Below are 20,805 nucleotides of genomic sequence, written 5' to 3'. Positions count from 1 at the left end.
AAAACAAAATTAGCCAGCCCACCTTGTGTTGTGTGAACCGAGAGAAAGGTGCGGATGGCTATGACTTATGAGGCTTAGCTGGGTAGTTTAGTGTCAAAGTTATGTTCGACAATATGTACAGTGAAACCCCCAGCATTGATCCAAAAACACAAGATCCGCTCCATTTCACTGTATCAAGCTGAAAACTTGTCACACAACATTTCGAATCGACCCATCGTGCCGTGCGGAAGGACTCCAATTCGAACTTGGTCTGTCAACCCCGTTCCCCGTTGCAGCATGCACCGATCCTTAACTTCTCGCCATTGATATTGCTGCCTGATGCGTATGCATGATTGGGTCGCGTAGGTACTTAATCTAGCACGAATTAACAACTGATCCGCTATCGGGGCGAGTGCAGAGAACCCGTCTAGCCTTCCTCCTTGAATCGATGACTTGATCGATGCAGCTTTGAGCAGGTCTTCGTTGTGGCGGGGCGGTGTCATTTTCAACTATGAAGATCTTGATAGCTAGCTTCTCTGGTTTATTATCCTCATCCCTTTATCTCATTAGAAAAATGAGATTAGTCCGGAGAATCGTTTTATTTAATATTGCGTTGGCAGGGTCTTGAACTCAAGATCTCTTGGCTCTAATATCATATTGAATTCATGTATCAGCCAACTCATTCAAAAGTCCGAACTGATAGAGGAAAACTGACAATATATTTCAACAATTTCCCAGTCAAAAAAACAATGACCCAATTAAGGTGGTGCAAACTGACAATGTCTCTACTAAGTTGACCACGTCAACTGAAGCTCGTTTTAATTATATTTGAAGAAAGCAATGAAGGTTTTGAGCACCATATATATGTGTAACATCCGGTATGGCCAATGAATCAACCTGGTATAGTATTCAACTTTCTCTGATTTTCTAACCATGGAGCGTTAACGTATCTGGTGGAGCTTCTACTTAGCTAACGTCACCCACATTTACCGTAAGAGTGACCAGGACAAAGCTGGTGTGATACCAGTTCATCCACAGCCGGGCTACGAATGTGATTACTGATTCATCTTGTACGTTGCGTACCAGTTCATAAGTTTGCGTGGTAATTACTACAAGTAACAAACACTGAAACCGTCACCAGAGAACAAGATGGATGATGTAAAAGTTTAATTTTGTCACATACAATGTTCTTTTAATCAATCAAAGAACGCCGCAAAAGCTAGCTAGGTCTCTCCTTTTCTTCTTCAGGTGAAGCCGGGTCTCTCCTTGTAGAATCGATCAGTATTTCAGTAAAAAATATGCTGCAAAAGATTTTGAAAGAGTGATTGCTGATGACACCTCGACGTCGTGTCGACGGCAAGCAACGCGCGCCGATTCACTACGACTTAGCAAAGACCGAATCAGCTCGTAAGATCCACTTGATTGAATCATGCATCCTCGTCTAAAATCGCCCACTTGATCACAGAAGTCCCAAAGGCTAAAAGGTGGTTTGGACTTGACTGAACTGAAACCCATTCAGAGAGATTGGGAGGTGGTTGATAACTAATCAGACATCTCCAGCGCACTTTGCTTCGTCATACGGCCGGTTCGTCTCAAGGAGAGCGAAAGGAAGAAAGTAAAATGTTGCCACCACCTTTCCGCTTTCTTTTACGGGCGGCATCGTTTTTCTTATCCAAAAAGTTTCTTGGTCAGGCATTCTGGGTAATGTTTGCGGCTTCATTGAAATGAAATGGCCGACTATGTCACTGATTTCCCAAATTAGTTGCTCTATCCGGAAATGGTAAACGTGAGGAAATGGTCTTCAAATCTTCTTAAAGCTTATGGATCTGGGCATACTTATTGAGAGTCTTCACCGTGTACTACACCGTTATGCGCTCAGCAATCAAAAAGCTGTAAAGTGTGTGTCGACAAGATGTATACAGTATTGAGAGAGTTCACATGCTTGAAAAACCTGGATGCATATTCTGTCTGTTTGGCTTACAAATGTTCATATTCCTTTTTCTCCCGGAAGGCCAAACGGCATGTATTAAGTAGCACAAACCATTAAATACGCTAGTAGAAAAATTGAAAAATACCAAATCTTTGGGTGCCAAAGTCTTCTTCCTCCTGCATCTACCGGTGGCACGACTGTGTCCAAAAACATAACTATCACACACTCCTGCTGAGGACCAAGATGCACAAGCATGCCAAACGCCTCGTAGGACAGCCATCGGGACAAACATACATAAGGGAAAACCTGACTCAGAGAACCAGATATGGGGATGCACCACCCTCTGCGCGGCATGAACCAGGATGAGGCAGGGTGGACTTATTCCATAATGACCGCGGCACCATCGCCTCATCATCAGGGACCGGGAATCAAAACCTAAACTAAAAGCCTCACCATATCACCACCCCCATCCAAAACAGCGTGGTCCGTGTCCGCTCCCTTCGGTGGAGCAGCAGACGGAAGGAGGGGAGGCATGTGATCTAGCCCCGGAAGAGGTAGATCGGCACCGCCGCCCTAGCTCCTAGGGTTTAGTAGGAGGGAGCAGGAAAGCGGTTCAGGACCATCGATCAAGTAATCAAGAACAAAACACTTTCAAGCAGTATTCTCTTAATCAAGGTGTGTCGGTATATATTGTGTCACATGATATACGCGATATTTTAGTTTTTTATAATAAGCGTTTTTTGCTGGAACCAGTGCTAGTACAATACTGTTGTGATAGACTCACTGCACATATAACAAGGGACCCTGAATCTGACTGAGAATCCCATTGATGTTTTTGTTGCAGCAAAGCTAAGTACGCCCACTCCTGAGACAAACGAGGTGTTAGGAGCCCTCCTACCATCACGTGTTTGGGCTGGCCCTTTGGGCCAGCTAAGGGGGCCTGGCCCGTTCCGGAACCACCAGGGCGATAAGAGCCTGGGAGGAGGCGACGTCGAGACCATCCAGTGGATCACGGCACGAACGGCGGCGGCTCCCCTTCTCCTCCCACTTCTGGCTTCTTCCTCCTCGTTCTTGAGCAATTCCCCTTGTATCAGTTCTTGTAACACGAATTGGTGTTCGTGAGGAGTGAATCCATAGCAGGCTCCTTACATCTGGTATTCAGAGCCAGTCCACCAGATTTTCCACCCCAAATTTCCTCTCCCAGTCTTCGCCTTCTTCCTGTTCGGCAAAATGTCTAGCCACCAAACGTCCTCAGATCAAGTTCTCAGCATGGTGGTGGAGCAAGCAATTTACCCAATCACCGTTGATGTGATGTATTCCCTCTTCAGTCCCTTCGGTATTGAGGAGTTGGTGGTGTATCCCCCAACAATATCAGAGGATGGACAGCCATGTGTGGCGGCGGATGTGCGGTTTTGTTCAGCACACGCGGCGGCATACTGGGACGGCCGCTGCATCTACTTCCGGTGCTGTCGTCTGCAGATGAGGAACGCAACGCCTGACGTGTTGCCGTCCCGAACCTCACCACCAACGAGCACAGCAACGCCAGATGCCTTCATGGCGGGTGATACTGCTACATCGGCACACTCCACCATCTTGGACGCCTCCGTCAACATCCCTACGGCGGGCGGCCAGCACTAGCACGCCGCCTCACTTCCAGGATACATCCCCCAAGTCTTCCCTCGACAGCAACGGCCGCGTCCTCGTCACGGGCACGACCGAGTACACATTGGTGGCGGCAAATCCAGAAGTCGTCACCGAGCTCGCCGTCCTCCCCGGCGACCCCTTCTCCACCACCAAGGCCCAGGAGATCCCCAAGTTTGCCCATGATGCAACCCCGCTCTGCATCTCGATGGTGCCCGTCACCTGTTCGACGGAGTGCTCGACCCAGGTCGATGCCATCGACAGCGTCGACGAAGCCCATGACGGCGCCACCGTCGCAGCGGAGGTTCACAACACCACCACCGCACTCGGTCCCGAGCTCGCGATCGACCTCTGCAACACCACAGCGGCCATCGGTGTAGCCACCTGTGGTCACCACGACAAGTTCGACGGCCTCAACATCCCCGTGAAGGCCATCATCAGCCTGCCGCCCCACATCCAGGTTACATTCCCGATTTTTTCCACAATCAGCAACCGTCGTGTCGTTGTTGCTGGGACGGACGAGTACGCACTCGTGGAAGCCATTCCAGACATCGCCATCGAGCTTGCTGTCCAGCCGCCGACAAGGCACGAAGGGCTGCCGATACGGCCGACACCATGGCCATCATATCTGGTGCATCATAGTGCAGAGGAGAATGAGGTTCGACCAACTCCGTGGCCGTCGTTTTCTTGCTCTCATGAAGGCATGACTCTGAACCATAAAAGCCTGCTGCCACAAGTTACTTGTGTGATGAAGATCCCAATCGGTATGCCATCAGAGGACGCTGCAGATTCAAATTTCTATGTGCAATTGTTCAGGCATGTGAAGCAAATGGGTGTGCTGAGCACAGAACTCTCCCACAATCTTGGTCTGCGGTTAAGGCTATTTGAGCCATTACTGTCCTCTGATCCGGCTACCATTACAGTGCATTGTTTGATCTCCATGTTGCCAAGAGATACAACTGTCCTGAGTCATCCGATAATGCAAGTTATGGGTGATCTAAACCTGGGTGTTGTGGAATGGCGACTGGTTATCTGTTCTATGGCGGCACATTTATTTCAGAACATGCAAATTGGGCCGTATGAACTAGGTTGTGCTGCTATTGTTTCCCCTAATTGCTCTAAACATTCCCAATGGAAAGTTGCATGGCCACTCAGTTCCAAAAGGAAAACATCTGCTGGCAGGCCCTGTTTTATGCCATGGCCATCATTTGCTTGCTCTCCTGACGGAGTTACCCTGAAGCACACATGGATGGTACCACAAGTCATTTATGCGATGAAGAGTTTATCTGGTAATCTGAATTCTCTTAGAGCTTTCTCAAGTTATTTTCCAAATCTGCAACTGAAGTCCAGATTCAGTCAAACAAATGTCCACCTGAAGCTTCCATGGCCATCTGATTCTTGCAATTGCCGAGCAGTGCAAGTGTGTTCCGAACTGCCTAAGGTGGAATATTTTGAACACCAGTTTATGGGTGTTTGCGAGCATCACGTAGCGGTTTGGGACTATGCTGTTCTGGGTTGCATTCCTATTTCTGACAAATTGCAGGGGATAATTCATCTTATGCATATGTCAGTGCGCTGGATTTTTTTGAGTCAAGAAGAATTTAAAGGCAGTGGTCGTGTTTCAATCGACTTTCACACTAACAATGCATGGGAACGGTGCTCCATTTTCCTTGGGAATTGCATAAGGATACTTCCAGTGCAGCTCTCATGCTCGTGGTTTTTGAAACGGGGCAAAAAGGATTCAGATTTCAGTAATCATGACAAGCTCTTTCACATCAAGCAGCAATTGGGTGCTCTGTGTACAACATTCCCGAGTAGTGTCTATCTTCAGTTCGTGCAATTTTGTCCGTTATGGTCTTTTGCTCCAGCTGGTATCACAATGCAATGGCAGTGGGACAAGCATCAATCGCGGGACAAAAATTCACAACATATTTTTATGTTGCCTCGTTCCCCTTCTGAACCAATATCATATACTTCAGCTAGTGGCGATCACCTTGAGCAAATGTGGGACCCTGGAGGCCTTGCGAGCTATATATGCAGTACATGTGCATCGACTTCCCTGATGCATTACTTGTTTGAAGCCTGGATTGCATATGCGACTCCTATATGCACCCAGTTGAGAATGGAGAAGCCAATGGCCAGCGGCGAACTAAATCAGTGGATGACCATTCATTTCTTGCCTGGAACATGGGAGCTTGATTACAGACTTGACAAGTTCATAGAGCTATGGGGATTCTTGCTGCCATTATATTGCCAGTCATGCAAGTCCACGAGGAGCGGAAAAATCTGTGTGTCGAGCGTACCTGATGATCTAGGGAGCTTTACGGTTGTCCAGGAAGACTATGGGACTTCAGCTTCCAATCAAGGCACTCTTCAAGGAGGGAGGGGTTTCATCACCGGTGCTGTTGTCGTCGTCGTGCAGGGCTCCATCAACCACAAGTACTACCTTAACTTCGATCAAGACTATGTTGGCACCGACCACTTCCTCGGCGCCTCTTTGGATGGAGTCACCATCGACCACGGCTACTACAACCTCCTCGTTCAAGTCAACCTCGACGTCGACTACCATCATGACTTCGACCTAGTCAAGGAACATCGAGTGCAATGAGATCCCGGCGGTTCTCGGTGGTGTCGGCTTGGGGTCAAGCCGCATTTCAAGGAGGGGGGGATGTTAGGAGCCCTCCTACCATCACGTGTTTGCGCTGGCCCTTTGGGCCAGCTAAGGGGGCCTGGCCCGTTCCGGAACCACCAGGGCGATAAGAGCCTGGGAGGAGGCGACGTCGAGACCATCCAGTGGATCACGGCACGAACGGCGGCGGCTCCCCTTCTCCTCCTGCTTCTGGCTTCTTCCTCCTCATTCTTGAGCAATTCCCCTTTATCAGTTCTTGTAACTCGAATTGGTGTTCGTGAGGAGTGAATCCATAGCAGGCTCCTTACACGAGGCAGCAGTTCACTAATCATTTCAGAGAGAACAATGCCACCAGAAACACATGCGCATCCAACATGTGGATTTTAAAATGGGCACAGGAGTATATAGTAACTAAAGTAGAAGCAAAGCGAGTAGTAATAAACAAGGAAACAAACACCGTACATGGACTCCAAACAATAGAAAAGGAACAACTGGGAGCGAACGTTGCTATTCCGCCTCGTTTTGTCAGCCAGCGGTGTGGCCATGCGGCTCGATCCTTCCCAGAAGCTGCCCAAGAACCCCAATTGACCACGTTTTGCTGTCGACGCGAGCGAGCATAAATAGCCCAATGCCCTCGCAATCCACAAACCATCATCAGCTTCCTCCGAGCATCCGACTCCCTCCCTCGCCTCCGACCCATCACACACACACAGCGCGAGCGTCTTATCCGGGCCTGCGCGAAGAGAAGAGAAGAGTGCAGAGGAGCATACAGAGTAAGCAACAGCAATGGTGAGGGCTCCTTGCTGCGAGAAGATGGGGCTCAAGAGGGGCCCGTGGACAGCGGAGGAGGACATGACCCTGGTCGCTCACATCGAGCAGCACGGGCACAGCAACTGGCGGGCGCTGCCCAAGCAGGCCGGCCTGCTGCGCTGCGGCAAGAGCTGCCGCCTCCGGTGGATCAACTACCTGTGCCCCGACATCAAGCGCGGCAACTTCACCAGCGACGAGGAAGAAGCCATCATCCAACTCCACGCCATGCTCGGCAACAGATGGTCCACCATTGCCGCCAGGCTGCCTGGCAGGACGGACAACGAGATCAAGAACGTCTGGCACACACACCTCAAGAAGCGACTCGAATCCTCGTCCAAGCCCTCCGGCCAGGCAGCGCCTAAGCGCAAAGCCAAGAAGCCTGCTGTGGCTGCGAGCGCGCTCGAGGGCCCGACCTCCGAGCCGGCGTCGTCGTCACCGGGGCAGTCCCTCTCGACGTCGTCCGCCACCGGCTACTCGATGGCCTCGTCGTTGGAGAACACGGGAAGCTCTTCCTCGGAGGAGTTCCAGATCGACGACAGCTTCTGGTCGGAGACACTGGCGATGTCGGCGGACAGCTCCGGTTCCGGGATGGAATCCAGCGACACCTTCGGCGTAGATAGTGGAGCACCATCTTCGAGCAACGATGAGATGGACTTCTGGGTCACACTGTTCATGCAGGCTAGTGACATACAGAGTTTGTCACAGATTTAACTTTTAATGAGAAGATTGGGCTATTTTCGTATTTCTCGCTAGCATTCGCGGCGGACCAGGCGAGCGGCCTGGCCGAACCTGGAACTGGACGAACAAAGGGGCCATTTTGGCCGGAAGTTTATGTAGTTCGTTGGCTGAGTTGACCCTTGTTGCTGGCTCAGTTTCACGTGCGCATTGGCTGGCCATAGCGAGAGAATTTTCTCCGGCCAGGACGTCAAACTGAAGGGACAAATGATGGGGCGGAAAGGTTGACATGATCAAAGACTGAAAGCCTGATAATACCTTTTAGCCGGAGGTTCATATTGCGAAAAGTCTGTTTTACTCAAGTAACCTTACTAAACCCTTTCTTCGTTGCTCCTTTAGTTGTAAAAAATACCAAAGAGCGCTGCTAAGAAATCATCCGCTTGCACGGCCGTCCAATCCGTCCGCGCATGACCCTTCGATCATCTACCTCTGCTTCGGCCTTGCAGTTCGGTTTGCGCTTGCAAACACGAAGCACCCCATGCACCCTCCCGGCCCTCACTCATAGCATGCCTCCCTCCCGTCGCCCCGCACCGCCGTTGTTCTACTAGCCAGCAACATCGTAGCACCTCGACGGTCCCGCTTGCAACATGGTTGGTTGATGTTGTTGTATCGTCCCCAGCAGAGCTGCAATAGCAGCGTCGTCGGAAGCCACCGTAGCAACGCCGGCTTGAAGCGTCGGGAGCGTTGCATCGCAGCCCCGTCAACATCGACGAGGTTAGCATCGTAGCACTGGTGCTCCCCTATAGGTCGCCCATCCATCTTGAAGCACCAACAAATGTCGGGCGAGTGCTGCATAGCAGCACTGGTGTGCCCTGCGTTGTTGCACTCCGTCCGGCTTGCAGCACCGGCCGCTGGCGAGTGTTGCATAGCAGTGCTGGTTGCGCCAATGGGGTTTGCATAGCAGCACTGCGGCAACAACCATCCCGGCTTTCACACCGATGTAGTACAGTTCTTGTAGATTCTGTTGGGCCTCCAACCACAGAGTTTTGTAGGACAAAAACAAATTTCTCTCAAATGGATGACCTAAAATTTATCAATCCGTAGGGGTGTAGGATAAAGATGGTCTCTCTCAAACAACTCTGTAATCAAATATAAGAAATCTCTTGTGTTCCCAACACCGAATACAATGGTAAATTGAATAGGTACACTAGTTCAGCGAAGAGATGGTGATACAAGTATAATATGGATAGTAAAAATATGTTTTCATAATCTGAACAATTAAAAATAGTAAGTTAAGAAGTAACAAACAATGACTAAAATAGTATATCAATACTTTAAAACAAGGCCTAAGGTTCATACACTACAGGAATCAACTTCTTTGCCGTCCGCCACGGCGGACAGCAAAGGACAAGAAAGCTGACGGCAAACCTCTTTGCCGTCAGCCACTGACGGCAAATCTTTTTGCCGTCAGCCACTGACGGCAAAGCTATCCGGCACAATAAGCTACGGTAAACAGCTTCTTTGTCGTCTGCTTTCCCACATCGAACGGCAAAGACGCTTTGCCGTCGGTGGCTGACGACAAAGAAAGTGGACGGCAAACAACTGACGTTAGCCACGTTAGGTGGCTAACGGGAGGCTTTGCCGTCGGCCTTGTGATGTCAGCAGATGCGTCACGCCTCCCAGCGCTTTGCCGTCCGCCTTGTGACGTCAGCAGATGCGTCACGCCACCCAGTGCTTTGCCATCGGCCACTGATGGCAAAGCTGTCCGGCCTTTGCCGTCCGCCACAGACGGCAAAGTGACCAAATGGGTCACCTCCCAGATTGCACAGGTTGCTGCCACGTGGCCTCTTTGCCGTCTGTGGCGAATGACAAAGGGCTCTTTGCCCTCGGTGGCGGACGACAAAGTGCCTATTTTGTTACTGTTTTTTTTTCTGTTTTCTGTTATATCCCTGCATTTTCAAAAGACATATATGATATATATAGATTCAACCTCAAACATAGCCCATGTATCCAACATCTAGCAGTCCATCAATGCAACAGAACACATAGGGTATGAAAAGATCCAATACATACATAGTTCACGGAGTTCATCCATATATACATACATAGTTTCACATTGTTCATCAATACAAATGAAAACAAAAACTAAACACTAGCAGTCCATCAATGCTGCTTCCATGATGTGAATGAAACCTGCAAAATTGGGAGTAAGAAAGTTAGAAGAAGAAGAAGAAGAAGAATAAGACTAGAAGAAGAAGAAGAAGAAGAAGAATAAGGAGTAGAAGATGGATAAAAAGAAAGAAGAGAAAAAGGAAGAATAAGAAGATATTTTCTTCTTCTTCTTTTCTCATCTTTCTTCTTCTATTCTTTCATTTTCTCCTCTTCCTTGTTTTTCTTCTTCTTATTCCTTATTTGTGTCATTTTAGAGCTAACCTAGGTGATGATGCCATTTTTGAGCCAAGTTAGGTAACTATAGCTCATTTTTTATCTAACTTAGGTAATTATGCCATTTTGAAGGAAAATAAACTAAGTATATGACATTTATGAGAGAACCAAGGTTATTATGCCATTTTTGAAATGAATAAGCTAATTATGTCATAAATGAACTAAATAAGCTAATTATATCATTTTGGAGGATAATTAGCTAAGTATGCATTTGTTAAGCAAAACACTAGAGAAAACTTACCGTCATCACAACAAATGCGATCAAGATCGCAACTAAGATAACAATTGATCCAACGGCATAATGTTTACCAAGCCTCATTATCAATGGCATATTTTCTAATCTTACTAATCTTCAAGCACATTGCATCCATCTTCAAGCGCATTGCAGCCATCTTGATCTTGTGATCATCGATGACATCGGCAACATACAACTCCAATTTCATCTTCTCTTATTCAATTCTTTTCATTTTTTCTTTCAAATACTTGTTTTCTTTTTCAAATAAATTTAACTTCTCGACAAAAGGGTCGGTTGCAATTTCCGGTTCACATACCTCCTAGATAAATATATCTCTATGTCAACATGATGGGTATATTGTCATAAATACGAAATACAACAAATAGTTATAAAAGAGAATATACCACATCCGAATTATAAAATCAGACGAGGGATGACGGGGACAGATATCAAGACCATGACACTATGTATAATAAACAATCATACAAGTAACTATATAAATCATACAATCATACAAGTACCTATATAAATCAAGTACAACATAAAAATGTGAATACCTAACATGAACTAACAATATATATATATATGTGTGTGTGTGTGTGTGTGTGTGTGTGTGTGTGTGTGTAACACAAATTGAATACCTGACATGAACTACTAATAATCTTGATCGTCGGGTTCAATAAATGCTCCGGGATCAATAAATGCATCATCATCTGTCGGATGTGGGGTTCCGGCAAACCCTTAAGGTTCGAACACTGGGGTGCGCGCGAAGTCTTTCCCTCCTACCGATTTACGCCCTAGCTCGCTAAGATCTTACAGACGAACTCGACGAACTCACCACGCAAAGAGACACCGGGTTTATACTGGTTCAAACCACCGTTGTGGTGTAATACCCTACTCCAGTGTGGTGGTGGTGGATTGCCTCTTGGGCTGATGATGAATAGTATAGAGGGAAGAACAGCCTCCTGAGGTTGAGGTGTTCTTGTGCTTGGTGACTTAGCGGGTGAGAGCTGGATGAACTGCTCGATCAGATCAGATGGGATCCAGCCGAGATGAGGTGTGATCAGATGCCCCTACTGTGGCGGCTAGCTCTACTTATATAGGCCCTGGTCCTCTTCCCAAATATTGAGCGGGAAGGGAGCTAACAATGGCGGGCGAATTTGAAGGGGGACAGCTAGTACAAGCTATCCTGACAAAAGTGGTCTTCGCCTGCAAAAGGCTCTGGTGGTGAAGCCGTCTTGGGCTCCACGATGACCTCCGTCTTGCCGTCCTCCTGGTCTTGGTCTCGTTGCACCGATATAGCAACCTTTGCCTGATACCTCGGTGCTCCTCGCCTGCGCTGGCCTCCTTAGCACCAAAGAGGAAACAAGGACGCTCCGCGCGCTGGCGCCCGCCTTGTGTCGATCGTCATGGCTCACGTCACAAGAGCCTCGTGAGGTTTGCCCCGCCTTGATATCTCCGCTCCTCGTGAGCCTGCCTGACTAGGCCACTCCTGAGGAGTCTTGCGTCGTCCGCCTCGCGAGGCTTGGCCCCTCGCGAGGGTCTTGGATGCCTTGTTGATGAAGATGGGTCGTACGGCCTGCTGGCTTAGCCAGGCCGCGGGCCGCAGGCAGGCAAGTCTGGGGACCCCCGTTCCCAGAACGCCAACAGTAGCCCCCGGGCCCAAGGTGCGCTCGGGCTTGGCTTCGCGTAGAAGCCAAGGGTCAAGTACGGAGCACCGCGGGACCCAAAAGCCTGCGGCCTCGGTTGACGCGTGGCGGTTGATTGGACGTGGGCGTCTCCGCTTCCCCACGCTGCCTCGGCAACTGCACGACTTGACAAGTCCCTGCGACATGCAAGGAAAACCATCATTACTTGCGATCGTGGGAGGCGCCGGTTGTCCTTCTTCCGTTATAAATGGGGAGGGGGGCAGAGCCCCCGTCACCCTTTTCTTCCTCGCTTGCTTGCTTCTTCCTCCTTGCTCCACTGCTAACAGCAATGGCGCCTATCAGAAGGTTTTCCGCCGAAGAGAAGGGAAAGGCTCCCCGGGACGACCCGGGGTCCACCGTCGTGACGAAGCGGCGATGCAGGTGGTGACAAGGCCTTGGTGCGAGCGGCCTCCTCCGGGGTACCCGCTACCCTTGTACGCCCGAGCCAAGGGCTCGGGAGGACGGAGCGACGAGCAGCGCCGCCCACGCCACGTCCGGGACCGCCACGCCACGGCGACGCGTGCCGTCGCCCCCGGAATCCACGCCGCAGACTCCTCGCGCGAGTTGGTGCTGTAGGCGCCGATGCCTCCAAGCTCCTGGATCCGCTTCCCGCGGTTCTTCTCCGACGTGATGCCGCCGAGGGGGCCTCTCGAGCTCTGGTTGCAGCACGCCGACTGCAGCACCCCGGCGACTGGAGCAGAGATCGAAGCGGTCCCCGCCGGCAAGATCTTCATGACTCGCGGCTGGGGCGAGATCGCGCGGGTTTGCCGTGCGAGGGGTGCCCTCGCGATCCACTTTGAGTACGACGGCATCTCAGACTCTTCTTTAAGGTCTTTGATGCTGAGGGCCGCCTCCTGGAGTGCTGCTCCGGAGAGGGGCGTCAAGCTGACGCGCGCTCCGCTCGCGGCCACTCCAGCAGCAGCCCTTGGGGGTCCTGCAGCTCTCCTGAGCTCCATGAGACTCCGGATACGAGCGATGACAGATACGTGCCCCGAGCTCTCGCCGCGCTCGGAGCAGAGCCGCAGCGTTCGGCCGTCGCCGCCGCTGATCTGGATGGGGTTGGCGCCGGTCTCCCGTGGCCCACTGTTGACGATGGCGTCTGCCACGAGACGGTGTAGATAGGATCCCCCTTAGTTTTAGCTTTTGTTCCCTGCGAAGAATCATGAAGTGCCCCGTGGGGGCATGTAAGGGTCTGTAATGTCTTTTGTGCCTATCTTCCCTGTTATGAGAATTTGGTGAATGCATGTCCCGTTAAGGCTCGGTCCCCCCTTTCTTTCCTCGCGATAGCTTGTTGCTCTACGCTGACAGGTCCCGGTCCCTAGGCAGGCTACAACCACCGCTGGTATGCCAGGTCGCGTGCCGTGGTCAAGGCCAGGAGGTGTGCGGCCCGAGGTCTAGTAAGAGCCCCTGAGGCGCGATGCTCAGGAGGTCCCCCTTAGCGCTCAAGCAGCCATGGTAAGGCGAGAAAGGGAGTTGACGTGGCCGCAACAGGGTTGCGGCAAGGCGTGAGTGACCATTAGGCCCAAACATTTAGCCGATCCAAGGGCGGGACTTATCTTGTTGACTTCGTGGCGACTCCTGACGTTGCGCTAGGGCTGCGCGCCTACTTGTGCGGCATAGCTAGGCCGGCCCATACGAGTTTCCCTCCCCCCATGCTCTTCTTAGTGCTCTACGTCCTCAGGTCCCGGCCCTCGAGCGAGCTCAGCCGCCGCTGGTATGCCAGGTCGCGATGCCGCGGTCAAGGCCAGGGGGTGAGGGCTGGAGAGCCAGTAAGAGCTCCTGAGTCGCGATGCTCAGGAGCCCCCCTTTTAACGTGCAAGCGAATTGCATGAGAGAAAAGGAGACTCGCGGTGCCGCCTGCTATCCTTCCCACGGGATCCCTGTGAACAGGCACAAGAAGAAACATGGTTTGTCGTTATAACCTCCAGCCTGCCGCTGGTTGCTCTGGATGAAGTGAAGGCACTGAGGTCCTGGTGAGGTGACGTGCGCGGGGCGTGCCGCGAGCCAGAGCTCGGCCGCTCGGATTTGTCAACGTGGCAGGGACGGACCCATGCACCAGCGTCGTGCCTGTGAGGAGGCCCCCGTGGGAGGCGATGGTCGAGAAGGTGATAGTAGTTGGCAGGTTAAGTATGGAAAGCAGATCAGCTTAGGTAAATGCAGGAAGATTCATGCCACTGGGTCCGGCCCGAGCGGCTTGGGGATGATGCAGCCCGAGGGGCGCCCCCAGCAAGGTAAGCTAAAGACATTAGCAAAGGGATACATGCCACAGGGACGGACCCATGTGGCCTGGGAATGATGCAGCCCGAGGGGTGCTCCCAGCTAAACGAGCTTGGAAGATGTCACCTGGTTCTGTAGATGAAGTAGAGTTGGTGCAGCTGAAGACGTGCGTCGAAGTAGTGACTCTTCATGAGCCACCGGAGCCTTGAGCCTCGGGAGGCTCTGGGGGCTCGGGAGGTTCCCTGAAGACCGTCTCCATTTCCTCCAGGACGGCATGGTACCTGGCCTCCTGAGCCGCCAGGACACGCCGCATGTTGCGGTGATAGGCTGACGCCACGCTCGGCAAGCCGAAGGGCATGCGAACTGTAGGAGATATGCCCTAGAGGCAGTAATAACAGTTATTTTGTATCTCAAAAGTTTGTAATGAATGTTTAGCTTCCATGCTATAACTGCAATGATTCCCGAGTCTGCAATATCCACGAGGCTCGGAGGGAAACTCATGTGCACGTGTGGTATACTAAACGGTAAAATGTATTCCTAGTCTTGCCTCTAAGACTGGCTCATGTATTGCATGATGATCCTGTTTTCCTGATCATGGGCATATCTATGCTGGCAATTCTGAGGGCGCGATGTTGGTAGAACACTTGTGTTGAATCGACCCAAATTGATGTTATGCTATGAGATTCTTTTCGTCACTAGTTTATGGTTAATAACACAGAGATAGTTAATGTTTGCATAATTCCTTAGACCATGAGAGTATCGAGTTCCTTTGTACTTGCTTTGTGAACTTTGGGGTTTGTTAAACGTCATTCGTAACTGGGTGGCTATTACGGCGGCTTACGGGTTCACGGAAAAGTATGGCAAGTAACGAGATAGCTCAAGATTGGGATTTGCTCCTCCGACGATGGAGAGATATTCTCGGGCCCTCTCGCTGTTACGGTATCCATAATCGACTGGCCAGACACCTTGTGATTTGATCACTGGGATGCCGGAACACGGAAACGAGAAAAGAGAACAGAACCAGTAACGAGGTAACTTGCATGGTGGACAAATTGTTCGCCCACGGGGATGCAATAAATCTCACCTCGGGTGTTTGTGACATATCGTGAAGCAATAGGAATAGCTCACTACAACTGGAGGTTCACTCGAATATTCATTCGTGTGGGTATAGGGGTCAATATGGGTGTCCACGGCTCCGATGTTGATCATTGATCGGAAGGGGTTCCGGGTCATGTCTATACTTCACCGAACCTATAGGGTCACACGCTTAAGGGTCATCTATCTACTGAATACTAGACAGAGAGTATGAGAGAAAATCACCGAAAAAGTTTCGGACACCGGAAAGGTTTCGGACAGCGGAATCATACCGCAGAGAGAGGTCATCGGATAAGTTTCGATGGTACCGAAAAGTTGTTTCGGGATATACCATTAAGTTAGATTGGTTTCGGCAAATGCCTGATAATTCTTGGAGGGTGCCAGAATCATTCTGGAAGCTTTTTGGAATTTTCTGAGATAAAAACCGGAAATGTTCCGGAGCTGCCGGAGCCACTTCAGATGCGTTTCGCAGATGAAAATCACTAAAACCGGAATTGTTTCGGAACGCGTTGAAAATTATTATGGTGGGTACTGGAAATGTTCTAAGCCCACATAAATATTTTTAGTTCGAACGGACGCTGAAAAATGTCGTCGTGAATAGTGAAAGTGCTTTTTGGATATTTTATGGTGAGTCACCTTTTGGGATATTTCCAAAAGGCTTCTAGAAGGGCTTGGGGGCCAAGCATGCTCCTCATGGGGGCCCCCCAAGGGGGTTGGCCGGCCACATGTGTGGGGCTCCATGGAGCTCCACTTCCTCCCCATTATGCCCTTCATGTGTGACATTTGCATGGGCATTTTGGGTTTTTGTGAGCCATCCCTACCCCTTGGCTTTCCTATAAATAGAGGAGGAGTGGGCAGCCCAAAGCTCATCCCTTGCTCTCATACACATGCCATGCATTATCTGGCTTCTTCTCTCCCTCCCACGAAAAGAGTTTCGTAGAGCCGTAAGGCTGTCTGGGTTCCGGCAGGAACTAGTTCTGGACGGCGAAGCCCTGCCGGATAGCTGACACCGTATGTGTGCAACCCCGTAGAGAGATTGTAGTTTCGATCTTTTGCCCGAGGGGCTGTTTGAGTGTCCTCCCGAAGGGCTGTCCGAGTCTCCGTCCGAGTTTCGAGGGTCCTCCCGAAGGACTGTCCGCGACATTGTCCGGGGGACTGTCCGACCGCCTCCCGAAGGGCTGTCCGGAGAGGGAGTACATCCTCGCGGTTGGGAGGTTGTAAATCCTAGCTGCGGGGATCTGCACCAACGATCTACACAGACTCTTCTTCCGCTTCGCTTCGAGTCGGTACGGATCAGATCAAACCTTGTATGCAGTCTCCATAGTGGTCCTGGGCGTGCTCGCTATACCGAAAATTTTCGTTTTCTGTCGCGTTACCCTACAGACGTAGCTGTGTGGCGGGCCCCTGCAGCAGCCCACACGCGAAGGCCAGAAGTGCTCTTGAGATGCGGCCCTGTTGAGCCCTGGGACATTGATGCAGACACGCAGCCCAGCATCCTCGCCAGGATGGGGAGCTGCGCCTCGTGAGCGGCTGTCGCCCCGCATGGCTCTTGCGTCTTGCAGTTCCTGAGTGGTCTTGGTGATGAACTCCTGGGTGGTGGGCACTCCTTGCCCTGTGCTCTCCTGAGGGACACGTGCCGCAAAGCACACCTCCAAGTGGTGCCCAAACGCCTCCCTCGTGAGGTTGGCAAGGTTTGAGGCCCTCCAGAAGAGAGCCCCCGAGCCTTGCCCGAGGAGGGCGCCGGGCGCGCCTTCCTATGCGATGGAGGGAGGCGCCCCTGGGATGGACGCTGATCCTGATGAGGCTCCTACCGCGTCGCCATCCTCCTTAGGTCCTGCGCGGCGCAGCTGCGTCTTCTTGGGGATGGCCTCCGGAGGGCCCTCACTTCTGCTGTCGAGATCGTCGATTGCTGCAAATTGGAAGGCGCGCTCAAGGGAGCACACCGCATCTCTCTCTTCACATGGGACCGTAATGATTCCTCCGCCTCCTGGCATCTTGAGGACGTTGTAGCCATGATGGGTGACTGCCATGAACTTGGCCAGGGCCGGATACCCGAGGATGGCGTTGTACGGTAGGCGGATGTGCGCGACGTCGAAGTCGATGAGCTCGGTGCGGTATTTCTTGCGCTCCCCGAAGGTGACAGGCAGGCGGACCTGCCCTATCGGCGTGGTGGAACCGTCAGTCACTCGTGAGAAAGGTTTGGTAGGCTGGAGCTGCTCATACGGCACTTGGAGGTTATCGAACGTGTCGACGGACGGGACGTTGAGCCCTGCGCCGCCGTTGATGAGGGTCTTGGTAACCTGCACATTGCTGATGATTGGGGAACACAACATCGGGAGGGCGCCGGCGGTCGCCGCGCACTTGAGCTGATCTGCCGAGTCGAAAGTGATGGCGCATTGGGACCACTTGAGCGGGTGCGTGGCTTTGAGCTTGGGGAGCACCGAGAGGCTGGGGCCTGGGCGCCGCCCAAGATGCATGCGATTGCACGCGGCTCCTGGAAGCCCCCAGCTCCCTCGTCCTGATGGTGGTCATCGTTCCTTCTTGGTGGCGGCAGCAGGGGAAGACCAGCGTTGCCTTGGGCGCGGTCCTCACGAGGCTGGTCCATCCAGGCGCCCTCGCGAGGATGGTCCTGCCAGCGGTCCTCACGAGGCCTGTCGCGCCATTCCTGGCGCGGGCCACGGTCGTCCCAGCGTCCGCCTCCACGTCCTCCTCCACGGCCGTAGCTCTGGTCGCTGCGCTCGGGGCGTCGACCGAAGCGTCCTTCTCGTATGGCTCTGAGCTCTTGATAGTCGCTGGTGTTGTGGGTGTTCAGGTTGTGGAAGGCGCAGAACGGTCGGCTATTCTTGGATGACTCGGGCTGATCTCTGCCCCGCTTGGTGTCGGGCTCTGCTTCTAGCACCGTTGCTTCCTTGCGCTTCACGTCCTTGACCTTGGCTTTCTTCTCCTCTGTGCCCGCAGCTGGCAGCTCAAGGAGGGAGAGGCGCCCCTCCTTAGTTCTTGCACACTTGGTCGCCATGTTGAACAGCTCCTGGGATGTGCACAACTCCTCATGGATAGCGAGCTCTTCCTTCATCTTGACGTCGCGGACGCCGTCAGAGAACGCGGAGATGATGGCCTCGTCCGTGACCTTGGTGATCTTGAGGCGGGTGTTGTTGAAGCGCTGGATGTACTTCTGGAGGGTCTCTCCTGGTTGTTGCTTGATGCGGCGCAGGTCACCCACGGCCGGAGGGCGGTCGCGAGTGCCCTGGAAGTTGGCGACGAAGCGGTCGCGCATCTCGTCCCAGGAGGAGATCGAGCCGTGCTGCAGGTTCAGGAGCCAGGAGCGGGCTCCATCCTTGAGAGCCATGGCGAACCAGTTCGCCATGACTTTCTCATCACTGTTGGCCGCTTCGATGCTCAGCTCATAGAGCTGCAGAAACTCCGCGGGGTCGGCGGTGCCGTCGTAGTGAGGAGGCAGATCCGGCTTGAACTTGCGTGGCCAGGCGACGCTGCGCAGCTCGGGGGTGAAGGCGCGGCAGCCGGCCGTGGTTGCTGGGGCGCACTTTGGAGGTGGAGCTTGGTCTTGGCGAGGTCCACGCGGCACCGCTACGGGCGGCGCGCGGTCTTGACGAGGTGGCGCGGGGAGCGCAGGTGCAGCTTCTCGCGGCCGCGGGATTTCTTGGCAGCTTCTCTCTTCGCGCGCGGGCACCGGGCGTGGTGGATCGCGCCGCGGAACCGCGCGCCTTGGTGCCAAGGCACCGTCTCGAGGCAGAGGTGGTGGAGGCGTGCCATGAGCCTCATCGCCCGTGGCTGGTTGAGGGTGAGGTAGAGAGAGGGACGGCGCCGGGGAGCCCCTGCGGCGTGGACAAGCTCGGCGACGCGGTCGAGCCACTCCTCGTAGAGGTCGTCGACTGGGCAGTAGTGCAGGAGTTCGTTTGCGGTGAGGAGTGCAGCCCGCGCCTCCATGGGAACGCGGCGTGCGTGAGACGAGGAACCGGCCGGGGTCATCGATGGAGTGGCGGTGCGGCCGTCCTGTCGCACCGAAGGATGCAGCGATGACGCCTGCTGCTCGTTCCCCGCCGGGCCAGTGGCAGCGCTGGCAGCGGGAGACGGAGAACGATGAGGTGGCCTGCCGACGGGAGCTGTCTGAGCAACGCGGGCGGTGAGGGCAGCCAGACGCTCAGCTCGAGCATGGCGAGCATCTGCCATGGAGACGACAGAGCGACGGGGCGACGAACTGATGGAAGGGAAGCTACGGTGCACCCCTACCTGGCGCGCCAAATGTCGGATGTGGGGTTCCGGCAAACCCTTAAGGTTCGAACACTAGGGTGCGCGCGAAGTCTTTCCCTCCTACCAATCTACGCCCTAGCTCATTAAGATCTTACAGACGAACTCGACGAACTCACCACGCAAAGAGACACCGGGTTTATACTGGTTCAGGCCACCGTTGTGGTGTAATACCCTACTCCAGTGTGGTGGTGGTGGATTGCCTCTTGGGCTAATGATGAACAGTACAGAGGGAAGAATAGCCTCCTGAGGTTGAGGTGTTCTTGTGCTTGGTGACTTAGCGGGTGAGAGCTGGATGAACTGCTTGATCGGATCAGATGGGATCCAGCCGAGATGAGGTGTGATCAGATGCCCCTACTGTGGCGGCTAGCTCTACTTATATAGGCCCTGGTCCTCTTCCCAAATATTGAGCGGGAAGGGAGCCAACAACGGCGGGCGAATTTGAAGGGGGACAGCTAGTACAAGCTATCCTGACAAAAGTGGTCTTCGCCTGCAAAAGGCTCTGGTGGTGACGCCGTCTTGGGCTCCACAATGACATCCGTCTTGCCGTCCTCCTGGTCTTGGTCTCATTGCACCGATATAGCAACCTTTGCCTGATGCCTCGGTACTCCTCGCCTGCGCTGGCCTCCTTAGCACCAAAGAGGAAATAAGGACGCTGCGCGCGCTGGCGCCCGCCTGACGCCCGCCTGGTGTCGATCGTCATGGCTCACGTCACGAGAGCCTCGTGAGGTTTGCCCCACCTTGATATCTCCACTCCTCATGAGCCTGCCTGACTAGGCCACTCCTGAGGAGGTCTTGCATCATCCGCCCCGCGAGGATTGGCCCCTCGCGAGGGTCTTGGATTCCTTGTTGATGAAGATGGGCCGTACGGCCTGCTGGCTTAGCCACTACTGGAATCAGGGATTTTGCCGTCTGCCAGTTCTTTGCCGTCTGCTTGCGAACGGCAAAGAAGGTCTTTGCCATCAGCTACCAAACAACAGACGGCAAAGAACAGGCAGATGACAAAGAAGGTCTTTGCCATCTGTCATTTCTTTGTCGTCTGCTGGCGGATGGCAAAGAATCTTTGCCATCTGCCAGCGGACGGCAAAGAGGTGCCAGCAGACGGCAAAGATTCTTTGCCATCTGCTGGCGGACGGCAAAGAGGGTGGCTATCTTTTTTTCGGCTAAAAGGAAAACCGTTGCCCCCACCTCCTCT

The 20,805-nt window shown here is 52.8% G+C and overlaps 1 protein-coding gene across 1 annotated transcript; it reads left to right on the top strand.

The window, feature by feature from the left end:
- The first annotated feature begins 6,838 nt into the window (after nt 1-6,838).
- On the top strand, nt 6,839-7,825 carry LOC109754512 (transcription factor MYB30). Its single transcript, XM_020313419.3, has one exon. It carries the CDS (start codon nt 6,966-6,968, stop codon nt 7,698-7,700), a length of 735 nt encoding a protein of 244 aa, XP_020169008.1. The 5' UTR covers nt 6,839-6,965; the 3' UTR covers nt 7,701-7,825.
- The last annotated feature ends 12,980 nt before the right edge of the window (nt 7,826-20,805 follow it).

This window comes from Aegilops tauschii, chromosome 6, assembly GCF_002575655.3.
Source record: "Aegilops tauschii subsp. strangulata cultivar AL8/78 chromosome 6, Aet v6.0, whole genome shotgun sequence".
Lineage (NCBI taxonomy): Eukaryota > Viridiplantae > Streptophyta > Magnoliopsida > Poales > Poaceae > Aegilops > Aegilops tauschii.
The sequence above is the reverse complement of the archived record's forward strand: the minus strand, read 5'-3'. Positions and strand labels throughout refer to the sequence as shown.

Excerpts from the sequence above, each read along its gene's own strand:
- LOC109754512 (XM_020313419.3), top strand. The coding sequence starts at position 6,966 with ATGGTGAGGGCTCCTTGCTGCGAGAAGATGGGGCTCAAGAGGGGCCCG.